The sequence below is a fragment of the Ogataea haglerorum genome (genome assembly GCF_019207285.1).
Source record: "Ogataea haglerorum isolate 81-453-3 chromosome Unknown 81-453-3_NODE_8_length_489951_cov_95.815404, whole genome shotgun sequence".
Classification (NCBI taxonomy): domain Eukaryota; kingdom Fungi; phylum Ascomycota; class Pichiomycetes; order Pichiales; family Pichiaceae; genus Ogataea; species Ogataea haglerorum.
In genome coordinates, this window is record NW_025065158.1 from 264117 (window position 1) to 286832 (window position 22716).

At 54.6% G+C, this 22716-nt stretch overlaps 16 protein-coding genes across 16 annotated transcripts; 10 read left to right on the plus strand and 6 right to left on the minus strand.

Moving 5' to 3' along the window:
- Positions 1 to 58: 58 nt before the first annotated feature.
- KL911_003155 (uncharacterized protein) lies at positions 59 to 1789 on the minus strand (the record flags this gene model as incomplete). Its single annotated transcript, XM_043198304.1, has 1 exon — positions 59 to 1789. One exon carries the CDS (start codon positions 1787 to 1789, stop codon positions 59 to 61), a length of 1731 nt encoding a protein of 576 aa, XP_043054106.1.
- A 136-nt stretch (positions 1790 to 1925) lies between these two features.
- Positions 1926 to 2263, plus strand: KL911_003156 (uncharacterized protein; the record flags this gene model as incomplete). Its single annotated transcript, XM_043198305.1, has 2 exons — positions 1926 to 1945; positions 2029 to 2263. The coding sequence occupies 2 exons, from the start codon at positions 1926 to 1928 to the stop codon at positions 2261 to 2263; spliced, it is 255 nt and encodes an 84-aa protein (XP_043054107.1).
- A 6-nt stretch (positions 2264 to 2269) lies between these two features.
- On the minus strand, positions 2270 to 2863 carry KL911_003157 (uncharacterized protein; the record flags this gene model as incomplete). The annotated part of the gene is made up of 2 exons (XM_043198306.1): positions 2270 to 2581; positions 2657 to 2863. 2 exons carry the CDS (start codon positions 2861 to 2863, stop codon positions 2270 to 2272), a joined length of 519 nt encoding a protein of 172 aa, XP_043054108.1.
- A 114-nt stretch (positions 2864 to 2977) lies between these two features.
- Positions 2978 to 3709, plus strand: KL911_003158 (uncharacterized protein; the record flags this gene model as incomplete). The annotated part of the gene is made up of 1 exon (XM_043198307.1): positions 2978 to 3709. One exon carries the CDS (start codon positions 2978 to 2980, stop codon positions 3707 to 3709), a length of 732 nt encoding a protein of 243 aa, XP_043054109.1.
- A 21-nt stretch (positions 3710 to 3730) lies between these two features.
- Positions 3731 to 5167, minus strand: KL911_003159 (uncharacterized protein; the record flags this gene model as incomplete). The annotated part of the gene is made up of 1 exon (XM_043198308.1): positions 3731 to 5167. One exon carries the CDS (start codon positions 5165 to 5167, stop codon positions 3731 to 3733), a length of 1437 nt encoding a protein of 478 aa, XP_043054110.1.
- Positions 5168 to 5337: 170 nt separating this feature from the next.
- On the plus strand, positions 5338 to 8229 carry KL911_003160 (uncharacterized protein; the record flags this gene model as incomplete). Its single annotated transcript, XM_043198310.1, has 1 exon — positions 5338 to 8229. One exon carries the CDS (start codon positions 5338 to 5340, stop codon positions 8227 to 8229), a length of 2892 nt encoding a protein of 963 aa, XP_043054111.1.
- A 1-nt stretch (position 8230) lies between these two features.
- On the minus strand, positions 8231 to 9127 carry KL911_003161 (uncharacterized protein; the record flags this gene model as incomplete). Its single annotated transcript, XM_043198311.1, has 1 exon — positions 8231 to 9127. One exon carries the CDS (start codon positions 9125 to 9127, stop codon positions 8231 to 8233), a length of 897 nt encoding a protein of 298 aa, XP_043054112.1.
- Positions 9128 to 9189: 62 nt separating this feature from the next.
- KL911_003162 (uncharacterized protein) lies at positions 9190 to 10757 on the plus strand (the record flags this gene model as incomplete). The annotated part of the gene is made up of 2 exons (XM_043198312.1): positions 9190 to 9202; positions 9571 to 10757. The coding sequence occupies 2 exons, from the start codon at positions 9190 to 9192 to the stop codon at positions 10755 to 10757; spliced, it is 1200 nt and encodes a 399-aa protein (XP_043054113.1).
- Positions 10758 to 10786: 29 nt separating this feature from the next.
- Positions 10787 to 11110, minus strand: KL911_003163 (uncharacterized protein; the record flags this gene model as incomplete). The annotated part of the gene is made up of 1 exon (XM_043198313.1): positions 10787 to 11110. The coding sequence occupies one exon, from the start codon at positions 11108 to 11110 to the stop codon at positions 10787 to 10789; it is 324 nt and encodes a 107-aa protein (XP_043054114.1).
- A 72-nt stretch (positions 11111 to 11182) lies between these two features.
- Positions 11183 to 14155, minus strand: KL911_003164 (uncharacterized protein; the record flags this gene model as incomplete). Its single annotated transcript, XM_043198314.1, has 1 exon — positions 11183 to 14155. The coding sequence occupies one exon, from the start codon at positions 14153 to 14155 to the stop codon at positions 11183 to 11185; it is 2973 nt and encodes a 990-aa protein (XP_043054115.1).
- A 60-nt stretch (positions 14156 to 14215) lies between these two features.
- On the plus strand, positions 14216 to 15646 carry KL911_003165 (uncharacterized protein; the record flags this gene model as incomplete). Its single annotated transcript, XM_043198315.1, has 1 exon — positions 14216 to 15646. One exon carries the CDS (start codon positions 14216 to 14218, stop codon positions 15644 to 15646), a length of 1431 nt encoding a protein of 476 aa, XP_043054116.1.
- Positions 15647 to 15704: 58 nt separating this feature from the next.
- KL911_003166 (uncharacterized protein) lies at positions 15705 to 17276 on the plus strand (the record flags this gene model as incomplete). The annotated part of the gene is made up of 2 exons (XM_043198316.1): positions 15705 to 15751; positions 16049 to 17276. The coding sequence occupies 2 exons, from the start codon at positions 15705 to 15707 to the stop codon at positions 17274 to 17276; spliced, it is 1275 nt and encodes a 424-aa protein (XP_043054117.1).
- Positions 17277 to 17307: 31 nt separating this feature from the next.
- On the plus strand, positions 17308 to 18510 carry KL911_003167 (uncharacterized protein; the record flags this gene model as incomplete). Its single annotated transcript, XM_043198317.1, has 1 exon — positions 17308 to 18510. One exon carries the CDS (start codon positions 17308 to 17310, stop codon positions 18508 to 18510), a length of 1203 nt encoding a protein of 400 aa, XP_043054118.1.
- Positions 18511 to 18565: 55 nt separating this feature from the next.
- On the plus strand, positions 18566 to 19713 carry KL911_003168 (uncharacterized protein; the record flags this gene model as incomplete). Its single annotated transcript, XM_043198318.1, has 2 exons — positions 18566 to 18669; positions 18852 to 19713. 2 exons carry the CDS (start codon positions 18566 to 18568, stop codon positions 19711 to 19713), a joined length of 966 nt encoding a protein of 321 aa, XP_043054119.1.
- A 383-nt stretch (positions 19714 to 20096) lies between these two features.
- On the plus strand, positions 20097 to 20591 carry KL911_003169 (uncharacterized protein; the record flags this gene model as incomplete). The annotated part of the gene is made up of 1 exon (XM_043198319.1): positions 20097 to 20591. One exon carries the CDS (start codon positions 20097 to 20099, stop codon positions 20589 to 20591), a length of 495 nt encoding a protein of 164 aa, XP_043054120.1.
- A 27-nt stretch (positions 20592 to 20618) lies between these two features.
- KL911_003170 (uncharacterized protein) lies at positions 20619 to 22706 on the plus strand (the record flags this gene model as incomplete). The annotated part of the gene is made up of 1 exon (XM_043198321.1): positions 20619 to 22706. One exon carries the CDS (start codon positions 20619 to 20621, stop codon positions 22704 to 22706), a length of 2088 nt encoding a protein of 695 aa, XP_043054121.1.
- Positions 22707 to 22716: the final 10 nt, after the last annotated feature.

Sequence of the window (22716 nt, forward strand, 5' to 3'; positions counted from 1 at the left end):
GAAATTAATAAATAAAATAAAAAAACCTACATATTTAAATAATAAATAAATATTTCTTTCAAACGTTCATCTCCTTGATCACGCCCATGCGGATGGCCTGGTTGATGACACTCAACAGAGAGTTGAAACTGGCGGTGCTGACATCCTCGTTGATACCAACACCCCAAATCAGGTGCTGGTCGTCGACCTTACAGTTGATGTAAGCTGCTGCTTTGGAGTTCGAGTCAGAACCGAGAGAATGCTCGTGGTAGTTGATTACCTGGAACTTCGACTTGAATTGTGTGTTCAGACCGTTCACAAACGCAGAAATCGGTCCGTTTCCCTCTCCCAAAACTTTATACGAAATAGTTCCGTCGTAGTTCGACATGTCGACCACCAGCTGCCTGGTCTTATTGTCCTTGTTCCCGAGGTAGTAGTTGTCCAACTTGAACAAGTTTCCTGCCGGCTTGAGATTCTCGTTGTCATCATAGTTGTAAAGCAGATACTCGTTCTTGAACAGGTCCATGATCTCGTCTGCCTTGAGCTCTCTTCCCTTCTTCTCGGTAGCATCCTGGACCACTTTCGAGAAACTTATTTGCAGGCCACGAGGAAGATCGAGCTCCATGTTTCGCAAAATGATCCACGAGGCACCTCCCTTCCCAGACTGCGAATTGACACGAATGATGGCTTCGTAAGTTCTGCCGATGTCCTGTGGATCCAACGGAAGGTACGGAATCTGCCAGACGCCCTTGTTGTCCTTTCTTCTCTCGAAACCCTTCTTGATGGCGTCTTGATGAGAACCGGAAAATGCACAGACCACCAACTGTCCGCCGTAAGGGGCGCGAGCGTGCACAGGTATCTTGTTGCATTTTTCCACCACATCAATCACAGATTTCATATCTGAGAAGTCCAGCTTTGGATGAATACCCTGAGTGTAGAGGTTTAGGGCCAAAGTGACCAAATCGACATTGCCTGTCCGCTCTCCGTTTCCGAAAAGACATCCTTCGACTCTGTCGGCACCAGCAAGCTGTGCAAGCTCAGCCGCTCCAACGGCACACCCACGGTCGTTATGCGGGTGGAGAGACACACAGACAGCCTCTCTGTCGGATATGTGGGTGCAGAAATACTCAACCTGGTCCGCGTACACGTTTGGCGTCGACATTTCGACGGTGGCAGGTAGGTTGAAAATGATAGGGTTTTCTCTGCTCGGGCCCCATGCCGCCTTGACACTCTCACACACCTCCAAAACGTAGTCCGGGTCGCTATCGCTAAACGTTTCTGGCGAGAACTCGTACGACCATACTGTTCCTTGTTGCTTTGGATGGTCCTTAGTGAGACTTCTCACCAACTTGGTGCACTCCGTCGCAAGCTTCAACGTCTCTTCTTTCGACATACCGAAAACGACGTCACGGAAACAGTCAGAGGTGGCTAGATACAAGTGGACAATGGCATTTTTAGCTCCATAAAGCGACTCGACCGTGCGTCTGATCAGTTCTGGACGGCACGGAGAAAGAACCTGGATAGAGACGTCCTCGGGGGCATTTTGAACGCAATATCTGGTGAAATCGAAATCGATCTGCGAGGCTGACGGAAAAGCAACCTCAATTTCTTTGAAGCCAATGTCGAGCAGTTTCTGGAAATATATCTTTTTCTCCTCAACAGACATCGGATCGGGAAGAGACTGGTTCCCGTCTCTGAGGTCGGTGGAAAGCCAGCGTGGAGGTTTCTCGAACGTTCTATCTGGCCATTGTCTATTGGGAAGCTTCAAGGGCACAAACTTCTTGTATTTTTCAGAAGGATTGGCGAGCATGGTACAGTCTTAAGTCAAAAGTGAGATATTTTTTTTGTTCAATGACACATCTTGGTGAAATATTTTTTTTGTTCAATATGACACATCTTGTGTGGGGGAAACATCCGTGCACTGATAAATTTTCTTCCAGACCCAAATGCACTCTGTTACGGTCAAGTGTGAGTTCCTGTAAGTAGCAAGTGGAGACGTTCTAACTCCAGGGGCGGGCTCGACGTCATTTTCGGGGGAGTGCGCAAGAGCGAGTGCACGGTGGCTGCACAGGAGCCCCCGACCATCAGGGACCTGATGTATCATATTACCGAGACGCTGTTGGTGGATAAGAAAGATTTCGACGTGTTTGTGGAGGATGGCACAATCCGGCCGGGGATTTTGGTGCTGATCAACGACACAGACTGGGAGCTGGAGGGCGAGGACGAATATGTGCTTCAGGACGGTGACGTGGTCGCATTCACCAGTACGTTGCACGGGGGGTGAACCGGTTCATGAAACCACGTCCAACTTGCATCCCAGCAGGCCCTGGCCGGCCCACCTGGCCGGCACCAGCGTCAGTTGCGTGGGGGTGTTGTTTCTGAGCACAAGCACTTCGACAGGAACGTTTTCTGCGACAGCCCCGACTAATGCCTTTAGATTATTATGATTAGTAGCGTTAATTCTTCCAAATGAGAGCAGCAGGTCGCCGGCGCGTAGACCAGCTGTGTGTGCGGGGCTGTCCTGTGCGACGAGGGCGACCGAGGCGAACGGGATGCTGGATGGCTGGGACACCATGGCCGCACGGCTGAACGACTGCGCCAGCTTGGGCTGGAGGGCGTCGGAAACGAGGCGCCAATCGTTGCGGAGCCGGATGATCTGCGTGCGCAGGAGCCGGACCTGCACCACGTCGATGTCTGAGCGGGGAAAACCGTCGTCGGAGACCAGTGGGGTGTCCATGTCTGCGTTCTGGGCATAGAGACGAGCGTGGAGGGTGTCGATCTGGGCCTCGATGCGGGACCGCAAGCTGGCGAGCTGCGCAAGGTCCATGGCGGCGAGCGCGTCGGGCTCGGTGGACGGCACGACGTCCAAATTGAGGACGCTCATGGCGTGTTCAAAGGACATGGCACAAAGATCGACGCAAAAAAATAGAGGACGATTTACAAAGGTTGGTGCAATTTAAATTTTTCTCGACGAAAAAAAGAACAAGCCCGTCTAACTATGAAGCTGCTGTCAATACTCGTGTCCCTAGCCGTTGTCATCTCGGGAGCCGTCGCAGAGCCTGCCGCAAAGCCGGAAATTGCCAAGGGCGACTTCAAGCCGACCGAAGAAAAGCCTTTTGATCTAAGAGTTGAGTATCTTATCAAGGATAAACAAACCTCGCCTACAGAGCTCATCGACGTGGAAAACGGCGAGACCATCACGATTGACTACCAGTTCTACAACGGAGAGGAGGAAGAGTGCACGATTCTGGGTGTGGGAGGCAAGTTGATCTCGCCCGTCACCGGCGACACGCTGTTCAACATCACCGCAACCAATATCGGGCCATTGTCGGTGGGCAGCCAGGACGTTGTGTCGTTCTCGCAGAAGATCGGCATCGACCTGAACCCGGACTCGTACCTGGTTGTTCCGTCGATCTTTGTTGTGTTCAAGGAGCAGATCATGATGCTTGGCTCGAGAAACCAGCTCATCCAGGTCGACGACCCTAAGATCTCCATTTTCAACCCCAAGTTGCTAGTTCTGGAGATTATCCTAGCGGCGTCTGTCGGGGGCATTTTGTACCTCCTGTACTCGCTATTTGGCGCCAACTACTTCAGCACTGTCAAGAAGGACGCCAAAAAACAGAAGCTGCCGGCTGCCAAGCCGTCCAAACCGGCTCCTGCCAAGGTCGACGAGTCTTGGCTGCCGGAGACCCATCTCAAGACCAAGCGCAGAAGCACCAGAAAGAACTAGACTAATAAATGTATTTAGTAACTATGCGTTCAACCCCAGCTCCTCCAATATCCTGTCCACTGCCATAATGTCCTGCTCGTACTGCCGCACGCGCTCCAGGTATTCGTCGTTCTCGACACGGGCCATCGTCGGGTTCAGCGTCCCGCCGTCCTGGTCGATCGCGTGCTTTTTCGCCAGATAGAACCGGATATCGTCGATCAGCTCGATCGTGTCGAACTCCTGCCGCGCGTTAATCCGTCGCGACGACTCCAGGATGATATCGCGGAACTGCGGGTCCGCGCAGAACTTGTCTAGGTCCTGCGCTATCAAATAGGCGACACGGTCCTCGAGCCGGTGCACCTTGAACTCCCACGCCGCGCGCAGCACGTCGTAGACGGAGATCGACACTGTCGAGAAGTCCTCGATCGACGACAGACTGATCGCGGCGATCGTCTTGAGCCGGTCGATGAATAGTGCATCCGCAAGTACGAGCGTCTCCATTGCAAACTGCGGTGGCACGTCTGCCTCGTCAAAATATAAATATCTCAGCAGAATTTCCACCGTTTGTTCGGAGATCTCCAGCATGTCCGACGACGGCAGGGAGATTTCAGCGATCGCGTCTGCTTGGGCATACAGACGATCCAGGTCGACGACGCCATCCTCCTCGAGCTCGGCAAACACAGCCGTATCGTGGAATCCTGACCCGAACAGCGTGAGGTAGTATTCTGCCCTGGAAAAAATAGCCCTGTGCACGGCGTAATGCAGGGTCCTGGACCCGGCGTGCACGCGGAAAACCAGGTCTGCGTGCCACGGAGCCACAAGCGCGCGTTTCTCGGCCGCCGTGAGCCGCCCATCTTTGGCGATCTTGTCGGAGACAATCCCGTCCACCAGAACTTTGAGTTTTTGCCGCGCCGTCTCGTACATGGTGTGTTGCACCGTGTTTTTGGTTTTGTTGATGTCTGCGGCGGACTTCTGCGCAAGAATCATGTCCACGGCAACGCGCATGTACGTGAGACCGGTCTCGTCCGCGACACGACGCAGCTCGTCCACGTCGACGCCCTTCAGATCCAGCGACGGCACCAGATATATGTACTCAAACAGGAACCGGAGCACCTGGCCGCTGGTCCCGCTAAAGTCCACGTCTGGCTGCGCAAAGTACGCCGACATCACCATGAGCAGGAACCGGTGCAGCCGGAAGTCGCCGATGCGCACGTCTGCGGTCGCAATGGACGGTCTTTGCAGCAGAGCAGAGATGTGCGAGGCAAACGGCTGTGTCACGTCGACAGCCTTGGTGATGTCGTACGAAAGCAGCAGGCCACGGATGGCGTCTGTGAGGGCGCCGTAGATCGCCCGCGACCCTTCAAACGTGTCTCGGTTGACAATGGCGCCCTTTTCAAGCAGCAATCTTACCACTTTTTCGTGGCCACAGATAGAGGCCAGGATCAGCGGTGAGTAGTCCCACTCGTCCAATTGATTCATCTGGCGTTAGTGGCTGCGTGCAAGAACACTTACATTGACACCCTGCGCGATGTACTTGTCGACGAGCTCGACATCGCCCTTGCGGCACGCCTGGCACAGATCTCTGAATTCCTGCGAAACATTAGCCATGAAATATTTTATTGTATTTATTTTATTTTATTTATTCTGCCATGAAGGTATATCTGAACAAGAGCCCCCGGTCGGTGGCCATTGTGTCGGACGGGTTTGCGCTGCTGCTGCGAGAGATGCACGGCCAGGCGTCCAAGGAGAGCAAGCCCAAGTGCGTGATCGAGTTCGTGCCCGAGCAGCTCGTGCCGTTGCAGAAGTACGTGGAGGTCAAGGGACTGGGCGGATCCGAGATGCACGCGGTGCTGGGAATCGTGTGTATTAAGGGTCTTGTGTTTGTTGGGTTTGTGACTGGCCGTTCGGAGGTTGGATCGGTGCGCATCAATGAGCGCATTTACAAGATCACAGCCACAACGTTTGTGTGTCTGAACAGCGATTCGTACGACTATGCGCTGTTTGATGGGCGAATTAGAACACACGAGGATTTCCCTGAGATTCCTGTCCACTCGATCATCCGCCTGCTGGCCACAGGAACGTTTTACTACTCGCCCTGCTTCGACATGGTTTCGCGGTTTCAGGAACGGGGCGTTCGCAGCGCGCGGTCCGTCTCGTCGTTCAATCTTGTCGACGACTATGACGGCCGCTTTGCGTGGAACCGGAGCATGATCGGCCAGCTGCAATTGTTCCGCAACCGACTCAGTAAGGACGAGAGACGAGTATTCAACTCGGGCCATTTTGTGGTGTCAATAATCCGCGGTTTCGCGCAAACCGTGACCGTCAACGAGAACGAAGGGCTGCTCACGATCATTTCGAAACAGAGCTGTCTCAAGGGCTCGCCCATGTTCGGGCCGTACTGCGCCGACGACGACGGCAACGTGCCGAACTTTGTCGAGACAGAAATCATTCTCACCAACAAGCACTACTGTTTTGCGCTCGTCCAGCTAAGCGGCAACGTCCCGCTCGTGTGGAAACTCGAGTCGCAGCTGCTCTCGACGAAAATCGAGTTTCCCAGGTCCGAGGAGGCGTCGAACGTTGCGTTCTCCAAACATTTTGAAACGCTCATTCTTGAGCACGGCGCAGTGCACGTGATCGACGCGCTCTCCAGAAGCGGCGACCAGCCAGAACTCAGCCGCAGGTACGCGAAAATGGTGCAGCAGTCGCCTTTCTGGGGCAGCCATCTCTCATACACCAAGGCAGACATCCCGGGCTCGCTGATCTTCAAGTCCAGCTACCATTATCTTTCTCCGCTGTTGCAGCAGATCTCCGACCATCTCAAGACCTACGAGGCTTTCTGCTTTGACATAGAGACACGCACATACATTGGCCGTCAGTCTGGCGTCTTGCTGGTCAACACGCTGGCCTCGACGGAACGGGCCAACACCATCATGGCTGCTGTGTCTGCCGAGGTACTTGACTATTTTTTCAGATTTCTCAATTTTACTCCTGGCTCAGAGTTCTGGGCTAAACACCAGTTCCTGTGGACAGAGAACGGCACGTGTCTGGAACGGATGGTGGAAGGATACACCTCGAGCAAGACCAAGACCAAGAGCGGTGGCTTTGTAGGAAAGGTGGCCGAAAAGTCTAAGAAATACGTCTCTTCGCCGTCGTCTGTGACGTTCAGCAAGCAGAACCAGTTCGACAAGCTGCTTGGCCAGCGCGCATCGCAGGTGGAGGTCGAGCTGTACGACCCGATCCACGATTATGTGGTGGCTGAGCTGCAGAAACGGGCAGACGAGTTCACGATGACCAAGGAGCTCAGTCTTTGGACAGGCACGTTCAACGTTAACGCGATCAAGTACGACGGCGACATGACGAGCTGGTTCTTCCCTGCTCCCGAAAAATACCAGGAGTATGACATAATAGCAGTCGGGCTTGAGGAGGTGGTGGAGCTGAGTGCCAGCAAGATGCTGAATATTGATGCTTCCACCAAGATTTTCTGGGAGAAAAAAATCAAGGAGACGCTCAATTGTTTCAAAGAAGGTGTCAGCTACACTCTGCTCAAAAGCGAGCAGCTGGGCGGGATTCTGAGTCTGGTGTTTGTCCAGGAGAAAATTTTCGAGTACATCAACAACGTCGAGACCAGCTTCAAAAAAACCGGCTTCCGGGGCATTTCGGCCAACAAGGGCGGCATAGCCATTGCGTTCGACTACTCGTCCTCGATCCGGTTGTGTTTCATCGCGTCGCATCTGGCCGCCGGACACCACAACGTGGATGAGCGACACCAGAACTACAAAGCCATCGCCAACGGGCTGCGCTTCAGACACAACAAGAGTATCCGGGACTTTGACTGTGTTTTCTGGGTCGGCGACTTCAACTTCCGGATCGACCTCCCAAATGAGCAGGTTCGCACGCATCTGGACGAGGTGAAGTTCTCGCCGCTGTTTGAGTACGACCAGCTCAACAAGCAGATGGCCACGGGCGAGTCGTTCCCGTATTTCAACGAGATGGCCATCAATTTCCCGCCGACGTACAAGTTCGACCGCGGAACTGACACCTACGACACGTCCGACAAACAGAGGGTGCCTGCGTGGACGGACAGGATCCTGAGTCTTGCTCGGAGCAAGAACGTGGTGCTGCGCCAGCTGGAGTACGGCTGTGCACAGGAGATCAAGTTCAGCGACCACAAGCCGGTGTACGGCGTGTTCCACGCCAAGCTGGACATTGCAGACCAGAAGATCATGTCGGAGATCGAGAAACAGCTGTACGAGACGCGCAAAGTCGAGCTTGTGGGGGTGAACTCGCTGGTTCTGGTGCAGAACATCAACGAATCGACTTTTCTGCTCACGCACGGGTTGCCTGCTCCGTCGAGCAAGACGACGGGGGCCAAGTGGTGGATCCCTGGGGGCACGTCGGGCAAGATCAAAGTGAGCTTCCCGGAGGTCGACAGCGGCAAGTACGTCATCAACCCCAAGCTGCCCCCTAATCCGTTTACGAAAACTACCGAGGAAGAGTTTGTGAAAAAACCAGTGGAGTCAATCGGGCCGAATTCGGAGTGACCTATATAGCCTGGAGCTTGATGGCGTCGCCCTTTCGGATAATCTGCGACGCCGTCCAGGACTCGCCTGGCTCCAGCGTGATGAAGTCGTGCACGTGACCGGGCTCGATGCACACCATCTTGTGGAAGCCGTCCTTTGGCTCGAAGTCGGCCATGCCGGCCGCCTTGTTGGTCCACGGGTTCCACACGACCACGTCCGGCAAGTTTCTTCTCTCCACGTTGTGGACCACCTTGCCCAACTCGATAACCTGCAACAGCTTCTCGCACGAGACGTTTTGGTAGATTCTGTCGAGCTCGCCGTTGAATTCGATCGCCGGCGCCTTTTCCTCGTACGTCTCGGCCAGCAGCTGGTCGTAGCACGTCTCACCTGGCAAATTGTTCACTAATGTGTCGTCGATGTCGTTGACGGCCAGGTACGTGTGGAACAGCCAGTTGAACTTCCATGGCTTGGAGTCCGAGTTGGCCACCTCGATCGTTGTTGTGAGCGCGTCTGGCTTGAGCTCGATCGTCAGTAGCAGCGTGAAGTCGTTGTCGCCGTTGTCCCACTTGGAGTACACCTCCTTGTTGGCCTGTTCGGGCCCGAGACCAAACTGCACCGTTGGCGGGTTTTCTTTGGTCTGGCCCAGAAACTCCCATGTGGAGTTTCGCGCAAAGCCGTGCTGCGGCAGCTGGTCGAACCCTGGCGCGTTGCTCTTGCCGAACACGGGGAACACCAGTGGGATGCCGCCTCTGACCGGTCTGGACCCGTCCAGCTTGGCCGCCGACGACAGCCACAGCTGCTCGACGCCCTCAATGGTCCAGGACGTGACCGTGGCTCCGTAGAGCAGCACAGAAACCTTAGTGTTTGGGTTTTCTGGGGAAATGAGCTCCACTTTGTCGTCGGTTGCTTCGATTGGCATGGCACTAGAAAAATGAATAATAAATTACGAATTAACGAATTGGAAATTAGTATTCCTAGCAAATGTCCAGAATTAGTCGCAATTAAAGGCCTCCCTTATTTGTCAAGTTCCTGTTCGTCTGGTTGCTCTTCGCCGCCACTGTTAGAGTGCACAGCCTCCTGCCGAGTCGTGTCCGTCGTCTGCGACTCGCTACTTCTCTCTAGGTCGTCCATTCTGCTCTCGATCGCATCCAGCAGTTTCTCCAAATGCTAAAGTTAGCCCTCTGCACGTTACTACCTACCGTCGCTGCGGCCTCGGCCTCGTTCAGTCTTTTGTACGCTTCGGCAAACTCCTCCTTCTCCAACGTCATAAACCGCGAACACGTTTTTTTTTTTTCTAATCCATGATTTTTCTCTTGTTTCTTCTGGCCCCCGTGGCTTGGGCCCTGTCTCCGGCCCTGGCAGACTCTAGAACGCTCGTGGTGTACGACACAAGACTGCCCGATTTTGAGTCGCAGTACTCGAAGCTCTTCGAAACGCTCAGGGACAGAAACCTCGAGCCTGAGCTGGCACTAGTGGGTTCGGAATCTGAGCCTCTCGAGCTGTTCAGAAACGGCTTCAGACGGTATCAGAACCTGCTGATCCTGCCGACGACTGCCAAGGACCTCGTTGACATTGACACGTTGCTCAAGTTCACCCAGGACGGTGGAGACGTGTTTGTGGTGTCTGACAACACGGGCCTGCAGACCGACGTCGTGCTGTTCCTGAACGAATTGGGCATCTATCCAAGTCCAAAGGGCTACAAATACATTGACCACCACAACGGCGATACACTGGAAGTGCCGGACGTCCAGAACAAGGTTGTGTTGCGTACAGAAAAGCCAATTTTGTATAAAGATGGATCTGTCGCATTGCTCTCCAATAACGAGTTTCTGGTGCCTGTTGTGCGCGCTCCGCGCACCTCGTACACCTTCAACATTGACGAGGGACGTGTCAATGCCGACTCGACGTGGCATTCCGGTTCCCAGGGCTATCTGTTTGTCGGGCTGCAGGGCCTGAACAACGCTCGTGTTTTCTGGACTGGCTCGGCAGCCAGCTTCAAAGACGAGTCCTTCAATGAGGAGCTCGTTTCAGATCTGATAAACTGGACGTTCCAGATCTCGGGACTCATCAAGGCTACGTCTGTGATACATTACAACGAAAATGGAGATTCCGGCTACAAAATCAAAGATACAACCACATTCGAGATCGGCGTGTCCCAGTGGGACGGCGACAAATGGGCTCCATTCACGGGCTGCCAAGATCTTCAACTGGAGTTCGTTATGCTAGACCCATACTATAGACTCACGCTTGTCCCGAAGCGTGTGGAGAACTCGTCGCAGATCTACGGTACCACGTTCCAGATCCCAGATCAACACGGCATGTTCACGTACAAGGTGCTCTACCAGCGTGAGGGATACAGCTTCATCGACGAGAGCGTGACCGTTCCCGTGCGGCATCTTGCCAACGACGAGTACCCGCGGTCCTGGGAGATCACCAACTCGTGGGTGTATTTGAGCAGTGCTCTAGCGGTCATGGTGGGATGGTTTGTTTTCGTGGTGATATTTGTCTATTCGGGAAACAAGAAGCTTGGCAAGGAAAAGACAAATTGAGAGGAAATAGCACCTGTATAAATACATCTCTAATTCGCCTTGACTATCTTGATATTGTTTTTCTCTTTCCAGTCGAGAAACTCTTTTTGCTGCTTCTTAAGCTCCTCTGTAAGCGTGTCCACTGACTTCTTCATGCCGTCCAGGTTCTCCTCCAAAATCTTGGTCGCGTTGCCAGCAACGAGTTCCACAAGTGATCCGCCAACCATGCGGTAACACTTGCGGTCTGGAGGCACCTCTTTCAACGTCGCCAGCACAATTCCGTGCTCGTCGATCTGCGAGTGCAATTGGACGATTTTTGTGTTGAGCGACTCGATCGTCTGTTGGAACTGGTCGTACTTGGCTTGAAGCGACATGAAAAAAATGCAAAAAAATGGAAATTTATTTAGGGAATTCTGGAAATGCACAGTTTCTATTTTCTGCTTATTCTATGTACATGCTACCACCTCCGAGCACCTTTTGCACAACTCGGCAGGACCCTCCGCAGCGTACCGCCAGCAACGAGGGCATTTTTCTAAGTCTGTTTTAGCGACTGCGATAGAAACCTCGCCGTCTGTAGCCTCTAGCAAGACATCCTTTGTACGTTCTGAGTTGAGGTGGAATTTAGACACCATCAAGTACTCAGTCATTTGAGACTCATACTTAGACACAAGAGTACCCAAAGAAGTCTCAGGAGCAACATTCACGTAGATTTCTGTCTCAGAGGCCATTTTCATGGTGTCTGTGCTGCGCAGCGTCTTGTCTATTGCGGTCTTGATCTGGTGATTGAATTTTAACAGCTGCTCCATCTCGGCCTCCAGCTCCGCATTAAGGTACTGTTGCGGAACTTCGTACCATCCACGCACAAAAGACGACTGCAGCCCACCAGTAACCACTTCTGGCGAGTGGTTCCATGCCTCTTGCGCCATAATCGGCATTACAGGAGCCAGCACGCTCGTCAGCACCTTCAGCACCTCCACAAACACCGTCTGTGTGCTGCGTCTTTTCAAACTGTCTGCAAAGTCCGTGTACAAAGTATCCTTGCGAATGTCAAAGTACAGCGCAGAAAGATCCACGTTGACCAGCTGATTCATGTCCTTGATAATTTTCGAGTAATTGTGCGCCTCGTAGCACTGGCGAGCTGTCCTCTCGAACGACGCCAGCCTGGACAGAATGTATCTGTCCATGGTGTCCATCTGGGCATAATCGACTGTCTGCTCCATGTCGCCAATGTTTCCAAGCAGGAATCGGAACGTGAAACGCAATTTCTTCACCACGTCGGCCACCCTGTTTAAAATCACCGGCCCCACAGCGATATCCGACGTGTAGTCGGCCTGGGCCACCCAGAGACGCAGTCCGTCAATTCCCAAACCAGGTACTTTCTTCGCCTTGTTTCCTTCAACAATATCGACCGGAACAATAGTATTTCCAAGCGACTTGGACATTTTGTCTCCTTTTTCGTCCAGCGTGAACCCGTGCGTGATAATTTTCCCGTACGGTAGCACTGCAGGCTCGCCAGGCGCCCTTGCACCGATCTTGGTCAGCACACTCGATTGGAACCAGCCCCGGTGCTGATCAGAGCCCTCCAGATACACGTCTGCCAGATATCCACGAGCCACAGCCTGCGGAAGCAACCCTGTGGACTCCAAAAACTGCTCCACCAGAGTCCAGCTAGAGCCGGAGTCGAACCACACGTCCATCGTATCTGTGCCGCGAACGTAGTCGGTTGGGTTCACATCGCACTCGGCCGGGATCCATTTAGCCATCGACGACTCGCCAAACCAGCTCTCAACGTCCTCTGTGGCAATGACCTGGGAAATACGCTCAATCACTAGGTCGTTGATTAGTGGCTCGCCTGTCCGCTTGTGGTATACGACGGGAATCGGAACACCCCAGCTGCGCTGCCTGGAAATGCACCACTCGTTTCGCAGGTTGATGAACGAGACCAGCCGGTTCGAGCCGCGCTTCGGGAAGAACTGTACGTTTTTCTCGAGCAGCTCAGTGGTGACAGCCTTGATCTTGCCCACGTCGATGAACCATTGCGGCGTCGAGCGGATGATGATTGGTTTTTTCGAACGCCAGTCGTACGGATACGAATGGATGTAGTTCGGGTCCAGATGGTAGCAGAGCCGTAGCTCTTCTAGTTTAGCGACCATTTTCTGCGTACCTTCGCCAAGAACACGCAAACCAACAAACTCCTGTAAATCGTTGTCCGGCAGCTCGCTCGTGTACTTACCGTACTCGTTGACGGGTGAGTACGGCTGAATGTTGTGCCTTAGACACACAAAATAGTCTTCCTGTCCGTGGCCGGGGGCCGTGTGCACTAAACCAGTACCGGCAGAGTCTGTCACGTGCTCGCCGTGCAGGATAGGAAGACTTGTGTCCTGGCTGCTGCCGGCAAACAGTGGATTTCGATAGCTGCAGCTGAGCAGCTGTGAGCCGGGAATTTGAATGTACGTCTCACGTAATTCTGGATCGACCGCTCTTAGCGAGTCGACCAGTTTCTGCGCCACAATCAGCCGCTCGTCCCTTGATTCCACTATGGTGTAGTCCATGTTCTCGTTGACGGAGATTGCGCGGTTTGCGGCCAACGTCCACGGCGTCGACGTCCATATGAGAGCGTACACGGGTTCGGGGCCAAATTCCGCTGGCGGGTGCTCCAGCGGGAACTTAACATACACTGCAGTCGAGCGGTGCGCCGGATTGTACTCGAGCTCTCCCTCTGCCAGTGCTGTGGCGTTCTCACACCCCCAGTAAACCGGCTTTTCCTGTCTTTTGATGAGATTGTTGTCAAACAGCCGCTTGAATACGCGCAGCTGCCGCGCAACAAAATCCTTGTCCAGCGTTCTGTATGGATTTCCAAAGTCTCCCATAATGCCCATGCGTTGGAATTGGGCCGATTGGGACCGCTGGGTCAACAGGGCATGCTGTTTGCACAGCTCAATGATTTCCAGCGGTTTCAACTTGTTGCCGAGCGCTGACAGCTCGGCCTCGAGCGCTGCATTCGGACCCGTCTTTAGCAGTCGCTTGATTTCCTTCTTGCGCATATTCTTGTGCTGCGCGATCTGTTCCAGTGCCTTCAATTCAATCGGCAGGCCGTGGCAGTCCCAGCCGGGACGATAGTGCACTTTCTTGCCGTTCATAAGCTCGAATCGTACAATTATATCCTTCAGAATTTTGTTCAGAGCATGGCCAATGTGCAGATCGCCATTGGCGTACGGCGGGCCGTCGTGCAAAATAAATAGCTCTTGTATACTTTTCACCTCGCGACGGTTGTTCCAGTCGTACAGTTCCGTGGTGACCTGCGGCAGCAGCTGAGTCTGCACCGCGTGTAGATCGGTGCGCCCTGGGAACTTCGTTTGGGGCAGCCGGATCGTGGCCGAGAACGACGACTTCTGGCGGACAAAAACCCGCTGGAGCATTGAGTTTCGACTTTTTTCAATTTACTGTATTTTATTTATTGTCTAATATTTTTCCGCTCAATGTCCGCAATCGACTCTTCTTCTGTCAGCCCGGTGAGCTCGCCGCCGGAGTTCCGCATCCACGACAGAAGAGGCTCGCTTCTGGACGTCGGAGGCGAGAACTCGATCAACAATTTCGCCTTCGCCGTTCGACGCTCAGTCAACTATCTCTCGTCGTCGGTAGGCTCCCGAACGACGCTCGATTCCGAGTTGGCAGTGCCCAGCAGCCCGCGAGTGACGCCCCAAGTGCCACCCGATGAGCACACGCCGCTGTTGGAGCCGCCTAAGGATGCCGTTTCTGAGATCGTTATCTCGCTCAAGAGCACTCCCGTGCAAACGGTTTTCAACTCCATCAACGTTTTGATCGGGCTGGGCATTTTGTCCATCCCGTTGGCATTCCGGCTCGCCGGCTGGATCATGGGCACAGCGATATTGACACTTGCGGCGCTCTCAACACGATATACGGCCGTGCTGCTGGGCCGGATCCAGGCGCGCAACCAATCGTTAAGAACGTACCACGACATCGCGCAGCAGGCGTTTGGCGCGCGCGCCAGTGTGCTGGTGTTTGTTGTGTTTGCATTGGACCTCTACGGCGCCAGCGTGACGATGGTGATCCTGTTTGCCGACTCGTTCAACGCCATTTTCCAGGGCCTCTCCCCGGCGTTTTTTAAAACCGTGGTGTGCACGGCGATGGTTCTGTTGAACGCGCTGCCGCTGCGCATCTTGTCGTTTTTGAGTTTTGCCGGCATCGTGTGCACCACGGCGACTTTCTTCATGGTGCTGGTGTCTGGACTGATCCACCGCACGCAGCCTGGCTCGCTGCTCCACCCTGCACCGACAAACTTGTGGCCGGTGTCCCTGCCGGACCTGTGTTTCAGTCTGGGCCTCTTCCTTGCACCCTGGGGCGGCCACGCCGCGTTCCCAGAGGTGTACACCGACCAGAAACGGCCCGAGAAATACACCGCTTGCATGTCGATAGCATTCTTGTTCAGCTACTCGATGGACTTGGCCACAGGCGTCGTTGGGTTCCTCATGTTTGGGCAAATTGTGCAAGACGAGGTGACAAAAAATATCTTGCTCAATAAAGCGTACCCGGCGTGGATTCCGACGACGATCGTCGTTCTGATGGGAATTTTGCCGCTCTCGAAGCTGCCGCTCGTGTGCCGGCCCATTCTGTCAGCGCTGGAGCGCCGGCTGCCCCCGCTGGCTTCAAGACTAGCTGTGAGCTGCGTGCTACTCGTGTCGTCGCTGCTAATTACGAATTTCGGCAAAATCATGTCGCTGCTCGGCTCCGCCATCTGCTTCACCGTCTGCATCACGCTGCCCCTGCTATTCTACCTGCGGCTCCACCGCAGTGAGCTCACCCCGCTCGCACAGTTCCTGCTCGCCCTCATGGCCCTGGTTAGCGCGCTGCTCACCGTCGCCGGGTCGATCGCCGCGCTTCTGGTGTGAGGTGTAGAGGGATCGAACCCACCCCAAATATTCCTGTACGTTAAAATAAGTATCCCCAATGAACGCGCTGCTTTCCGACCACGACGAGGGAATGGCCACTATCTGGTGAGTTTCCGTAATGTTGCACTAACTGCAGGCTCTTGGCCACTCTGGGCTCCCGCACGGCCCACTCGCGGCTCACACGGCGCAGAATCGAGCAGGTCTCGATCCCTGCCGCGTGCCGGGCGATAGCGAACCCGCTGTACGACGCACCGTTGCGCCAGACATCCAGTCTGCTGTACGGCGTGACCCTCGTGTACAAGCAGAAAACCGAATACTCGCTCCGTACGTGATTTCCGCCGGCTATTAACATTTAGGGGAGACGCATGCTATCAAGGCCCAGGTCACCCGAGACCTCGGGAGTTACCGGGGAGCGGCAGGCGAACTGAACGTAGCAATCGAAGTCGCAATGCACACGCGGCCAGTTAACGTGCTGCGCGACGACCCGAATTTCGACATCGACGTGGGCATGCTGTCGGAGCTGGATTTGGAGCACACTAACCCCCATGTCGGGGTGCAGCAGCGGCAGATCCGCGAGTTCGATATGCAGCACGCGCTGGTCGCTGATTCGTCGATCTCAGACACATCCAGCACGGTGTTCACGCGAGACTCTGTGCACACGGCCGGCACAGTGTTCAGCGGCGTGAGGTCACCGCTGGGCTCTGTCGCGTCGATCGGGCCGCTCGACGATATCATGAACCAGAGTCTCGGCCAACTGGAGTTCTCGTTCGATGAGCACGGCAATGTGGTCGCCAATGCCGCGGGCGATGGTGTCGGCGACGTGCTAGACGTCGATCTCAATTTCGACCTCGAAGAGCCCATTCTGCCCGAGCAGCCACAACAGCCGGACATAGAAGTATCTGTGGTGGACATGGAGACGCCCAAACGGCGGCGCATCGACGCCGGACGACTGAAATTGCGCAGAATTGTTTGCGACGCTGAAATTTCGATTTCAACTGCCAAGATGAAAGAGGATCGCGAGCGGTACTCGGAGCTGATGCTTGCAGACCGTAGTTTGCCAACATTCTCGTTCATGGAGCTCGTTGGTGCAGAGTTGCAGAGACTGCCGCCCTTCATGCAATTGCTGCTGCATCCAGCAACTGCTAACAAGATGTCCCGCTCCTACAGCCGCGCCTCGAGCGTGTCATCCATTGAAGAGGCCCGGCGAGCGCTTTCTGGCCAGTCCTCGCGCAGAGGAAGCATCTCGAGCGCACATATTCGGTTCGAGGAGCCAATCCAGGAGATGAGCCCCGTCGCGTTCGAAAACGACGACGCGATGCTCGACATCAGTTTTGGAGACGCGTCGTATTCGCGCGATGAGAACCGTCTGCACAGATTTTATCAGTCACTAGTGGAGAAGTGCCGCACGCACGGTAACGGGCTGGTTGAGAGCGAGCGGTCTGATCTGATGCAGATCAGTTTTGGCGCGCTGCTGGGCCCGTGCGCGAGAAAAGAAGCTGTTCAGCAGTTCAGCTATCTCCTCGAGCTTTGCTCAAACAGCATGGTGTACCTGGAGCCAATTGGCGCGAACGGGCGATCCAAATGGGAGCTACTGCAGCCGGAAAATATCAACATCGTTGCACAGGTTTGAAAAAATCATCATTTTTTTATTTTTTATTCTCATGTCTCTACCAGACTACGAGCCGTCAAGCTGGACCACGTCCTCAAACGAGGCCCTCCATATATCGCTGGCAGAGCCAGAGGGCGCGTTTACGTTCAATCCCACATTTACATACCCAATCTTTGGCGACTCCGAACAGATCTTTGGGTACAAAGGACTGCGGATCGACCTTGCGTTCGACTGCCGGTCTATGTATCCGTTTCTAGGCGTCAAGTACGAGTCGAAACTATCCGAGGACGTGAAAGATGTCGAGAAGACGCTGTTGGAGTTTCTTCCCAAGGAAACAGTTGTCAAGGACGAGGCATTGTGGTTGGACAAGATTGAACAGGAAAACTTCGAACTCCCTGGGAAGCCCGTGTATACGTACCAGATCGATGGCGAAACATACAAGATCTTCAAGTTCAAGCTCGACGACTCAAATGGGCTTAAATTGCACCTGCGAATCCAGATCTTCGTCCTGCTGTTCATCGAGGCAGGCTCCTACATCGACAGCACCGACAACGTCTGGGAGATCTATGCGATTTACAAATGCCCCGAAGATAAGAAAGAGTCGTTTGTTGGGTTCAGCACAGCCTACTCCCATTGGAAACACCCAGGTACGGCGGCTCACGATGCTTCAGAGACTCTGGAATTGCAATTCCGCAAGAAAATCAGCCAATTCATTGTGCTTCCTCCGTACCAGTCAAAAGGCCACGGAAAAAACCTATATAACTGCATGGTGGACGAGTGGCTCGCAGACGACAAGGTCAAGGAGATCACTGTGGAGGATCCGAGCGAGGCGTTTGACGATCTGCGTGATCGCTGCGATCTGCAGCGACTGAACCGGGCAGACTTTCTCAATGGCGTCAAGCTGCCGATTGAGGAGCCGTGGATTGAAAAACAGGTTGCACTGCACAAAATGGACCGCAGACAGTTCGAGAGATGCGTGGAGATGACACTGTTGTGGATGTTGCAGAACAAGAAGGGCGGTATTGAAAACCTGAGCGAAAAGAACGTGCGTTTGCAGATAAAGAAGAGGCTGTATCTGAAGAACAGAGACGCGTTGAGCGAGCTGGAAAAGGCGGACAAAATGGACAAACTGCAGACGGCGTATGAGCGACTGCACGAGGACTACGAGCGGATTCTGGAGAAAGCTGGCCTTGCAACTGGCGTCAAGAGAGAGCAGTCGCACGAGCTGCCCGATGCAAAGCGCCCAAGGCTCTAACGCTTCGCTTCCGGGCTCTTTTCTGAAATGTTTACGTCAGCTATTACGATGTGCAATGCTCCCAATCTGGAAGCCACGATATTCCCAAAGAAGAAGCGAAAATTTGTACACTGCCACAGCAACAGTGTTGCGCCCTTTTAGCCCAATGCGGAATATATGGTCGCATACAGAAATCAACACCTGAAATTGTACTAACTTGCTAGAGTTGATAAATAACTTTATTTCAGAAGGTATTTGAACTCATCGCTATCGCAATGCACAGAACCTATTCTTTGAGATCTTCCAGAGCCCCTACGGCCTCCCAGTTGGCCACTCCACCACCTCCACCCTCGAGCACCAAGTAAGTTGTCCGCACGCGTTTATCCAACTAACCATCTTAGGGGTAAATTCTTTGGTACCACTTCCATTGCTTCCTCGATCAGAAAGTCTACTGCTGGATCCTTTGGTCCGGAGCTTTCGAAGAAGCTCGCCCAGTTAATCAAGATTGAGAAGAACTTTGAAAGAAGCGTCGAGCTTGTCGCCAGAGAGAGAAGATTTGTCGCTAAGCAGCTCTCTCTTTGGGGAGAGGAGAATGACGACGACGTTTCCGACGTCACCGACAAATTGGGTGTTCTGATCTACGAGATCGGCGAGCTGGAAGACCAATTTATCGACAAGTACGACCTGTACAGAATCACCCTCAAGAGCATCAGAAACATTGAGGCCTCTGTCCAGCCTTCGAGAGACCGCAAACAGAAAATCACCGACGAGATTGCTCACCTCAAGTACAAGGACCCACAGTCTCCCAAGATCCCAATTTTGGAGCAAGAGCTCGTCAGGGCTGAGGCCGAGTCGCTTGTTGCTGAGGCTCAATTGTCCAACATCACCAGAGAAAAACTGAAGGCTGCTTTCCTCTACCAATTTGACGCATTGAGAGAGCTTTCCGAGAAACTTGCCCTGATTGCCGGCTACGGAAAGGCCCTGCTTGAGCTGTTAGACGACTCTCCAGTGACTCCGGGTGAGACCAGACCTGCCTACGATGGCTACGAGGCATCCAAGCAGATCATCATCGATGCCGAGAACGCTCTGGCCTCCTGGACTTTGGACAACTCTTACGTGAAGGAGCCTGCCCTTTCTCTGCACCAGACCGTCGACGACGTGTACGAGGAGCACCAGGCCGAGGACGCCGAGGCTCAATGGGCTGAGCATGAGAACCAGCAGTAAATTTGCTATGTAGTACTAAATGTTCATTACGTGTAAGGTTGGGTAGAGGAAAACTGGTCGCCATGTCCAGCAAGGAAGGACGCCTGGAGCATGGTGATTTTGCAGACAAAAAAAATGGTTCCTAGCAGGATCGAACTGCTGATCCCCGCGTTATTAGCACGATGCCTTAACCAACTGGGCCAAGGAACCTGGAACAGTAATCTGGAGACATCTCTCCCACATACTCTCCCCGAGCCCGCTGCCGGTCACCGGGGTCTCCTGCGTCAGAGAACGTGAAACACGTAGCTCCCAGCCGAAAACGGTAACCCGAAGAGTTTCATCTGGAACTGCTTCCAGTATAAATAGAACACGTCTGCCTCTGGTCCACTTCCCAATTAGCGCTAATGTCTGCTAACGAGTTCTACTCTTCTGGCCAACAAGGCGAATATCAACAACTTCAGCAACAAGACCAGCAGCAACAGGTTGGCGGCGAGGGCGAGCGAGGCCTTCTCTCGACTATTGTGGGTGGGGCTGCTGGAGCCTACGGAGGATCCAAGCTGGGCGGCTCGCACTCCCAGCTAGGAGGTATTGCCGGTGCTCTGCTCGGAGCAGTTGCTGCCAACAAGATTGAGGACAAAGTTGAGCAGAAGTGGGAGCACCAGGGTGGCTACGGTGGCCGGAACCACGGAGGCTTCGGTGAGCAAATAGGCGGCTTTGGCGGGCTTCAAGGACCTCCCTATGGAGGCCCGCACGGTGGCTTCCAGGGCCGTTTGGGAGGTCCCGAAGGTGGGTTTGGAGGTTTTCAGGGTGGTCCTCAGAACGGCTTCGCGGGTCCTCAGGGAGGCTTTGGGGGCCCGCAGGGGGGCTTTGGCGGGCCAGGCCGCCAGAGCGGATGGTAAATAGGGAGCAGTAGGTGACGGCTAGAAATGCACTTTTACCCGGCCCATGAAAAATTGTGTCCTGCTAAAGCATTCTTTGTGTTAAGCATGAGTTATATTGCGGGCGAGAACGTGCACTTTGACTACGAAGAGCACTCTGTCCGCATGAAGCCGCAAGCGAGAACCCATGCTGGTGCGAAGGTGAAGGTCCAGGTGCAGCTCAACAACGAGAAGGACGAGTATCCAGAGTCGAGGGTTATCAAGATAGGCGAGAACGGCGACGTTGTGGTGAGCGAGCTGAGCGAGCTGAGCTCTGCGGATGCGCACAGCCACTCGGACCACAGCGACGACGAGTACTGCCACTCGTGCGACCACGATAACTGCTCGGAGCACTTTGAGGACTACGACGAGGACTATGACGAGTGTGTGCACCACCAGCCGCCGACGGCGCACGAGAAGATGTACTGGAGCAGCACGCTGCCGAGCGTCGAGGAGCGCGAGCAGGTGCGGCAGTTCTGGACGCAGCTGGACGCCCAGAAGCGTCGCGATCTGCTCAACGTCGAGTACAGCGAGGTGTACAAAGTTGTGCACGAAAACCCGCCCGGGTGCAACTGCCGGGGCTGCAGCGGGCCGAAAAAGGCGTTCGAGCGCGACCTGGAGAAGCTGTACCACGCGATGCACATGACCGCGAACGAGGATCTCGAGCTGAGCTCGGCGCTGGTGCACGAGATGCTGGGGCTCGAGGACCCGAAGCCGGCGCCCACGACGATCCAGGACATCGGCCGTGTGGCCGACGACATACTGAACAACAACGGCAGCTCGTTCATCGACCTTGTGGAGCAGCTGGATGAGGAGCGGGATCTGCGACCCGAGGACGGCGGCGACGACGACGACGACGACGACGACGAATACGACTACGAGGAGGATGACGAGCTCGACAGCGAGCGACAGCGCAAGCAGCTGCACAACGCGTACCGGTATCTGCAGGTGGTGATTGCGCGGATCATCAGCGGGCGGCTGGTGGCTGCGTATAAGGAGAAGGTGGCTGAAGACAGCACGCGGCAGCTGATCGAGGAGCTGGAGGCGGAGGAGCGCCGCAAGAAGGAGAAGGAGGAAAAAGAGCGCCGCAAGAAGGAGAAACTGAAGGAGAAGAAGCGGCTGCAGCAGCTGGCGAAAGAGGAGGAGCGTCGCAAGCGCGAGGAGGACAAGCTCGAGCAGGAACGCATACACCAGGAGGAGATGCGGCGCAAGACAGAGGAGGGCCGGCGGCGCAAGCAGGAAGAGAGGCGCAAGCGCGAGGAAGAGCAGCGGCGGCGCGAGGAGGAGCAACGGCGGCGGCGCGAGGAGAAGCAGCGTAAGGAGGAAGAGAAGCGTCGCGAGAAGGAGCGGCAGGAGCGTGAAGCCGCCCTCAGCGTGGGGGCCGCTGAGAATGGCAGCGCCGAACCACCGGCGGATGAGCCTAACGACACGGCTAATGCTTCCGTGGACGGCAACGCCGTCTCCGCCCCAATGTCGTACTCTACGGAGCAGCTCAGTCAGCTGCTCTCGAAACTGAACATCCCTGTCGAAAAGCCGGCCTCAGAAGCAGTGTCCGCCACGCAGCCCGCAGCGGAGCCCTCCCTCCCCCAGAACCAGCCGCACAGCTTGTTCGACTTCCCGCAACCGCAGCTCCCGTCCCTCGAGGTGCCGCAGCTGTCCTCGCTGGACTTGTTCCCGGATCCGCTCACACAGCTCAAGCAGCCGTTCCCGTCCATCAACAGCTCCCTCTGGGACCTGCCAGCATCGCAAAAATCCATCTGGGGCACCTCCTCCATCTGGTCAAAGCCGTCTGCGCTATCGCCGGCTCAGATTGAGGCAGTGCAGATCGAAACGATCAAGGCAACCGCAACACTGGTTGCAGATAACCAGTGTTATCCGGCCAATTTACTCTATGCATGCACACGTCAGGCAATGCTGTCGTCGTACAGCCTTGACCTGACAATGGATCAATTCGCAGACAGTCTGGCGTCCAAGGTGAGCCAGAAGCTGGGCGTCGCGTTCGACATCATCTACGACGAAATGGCAACGCCCGCACTGGTGAAAGTGTCGCCCGTCGCGACGTGCGCGAGCATAAATACGTGGAATATCGGGTTTTAAGGCTCATTAT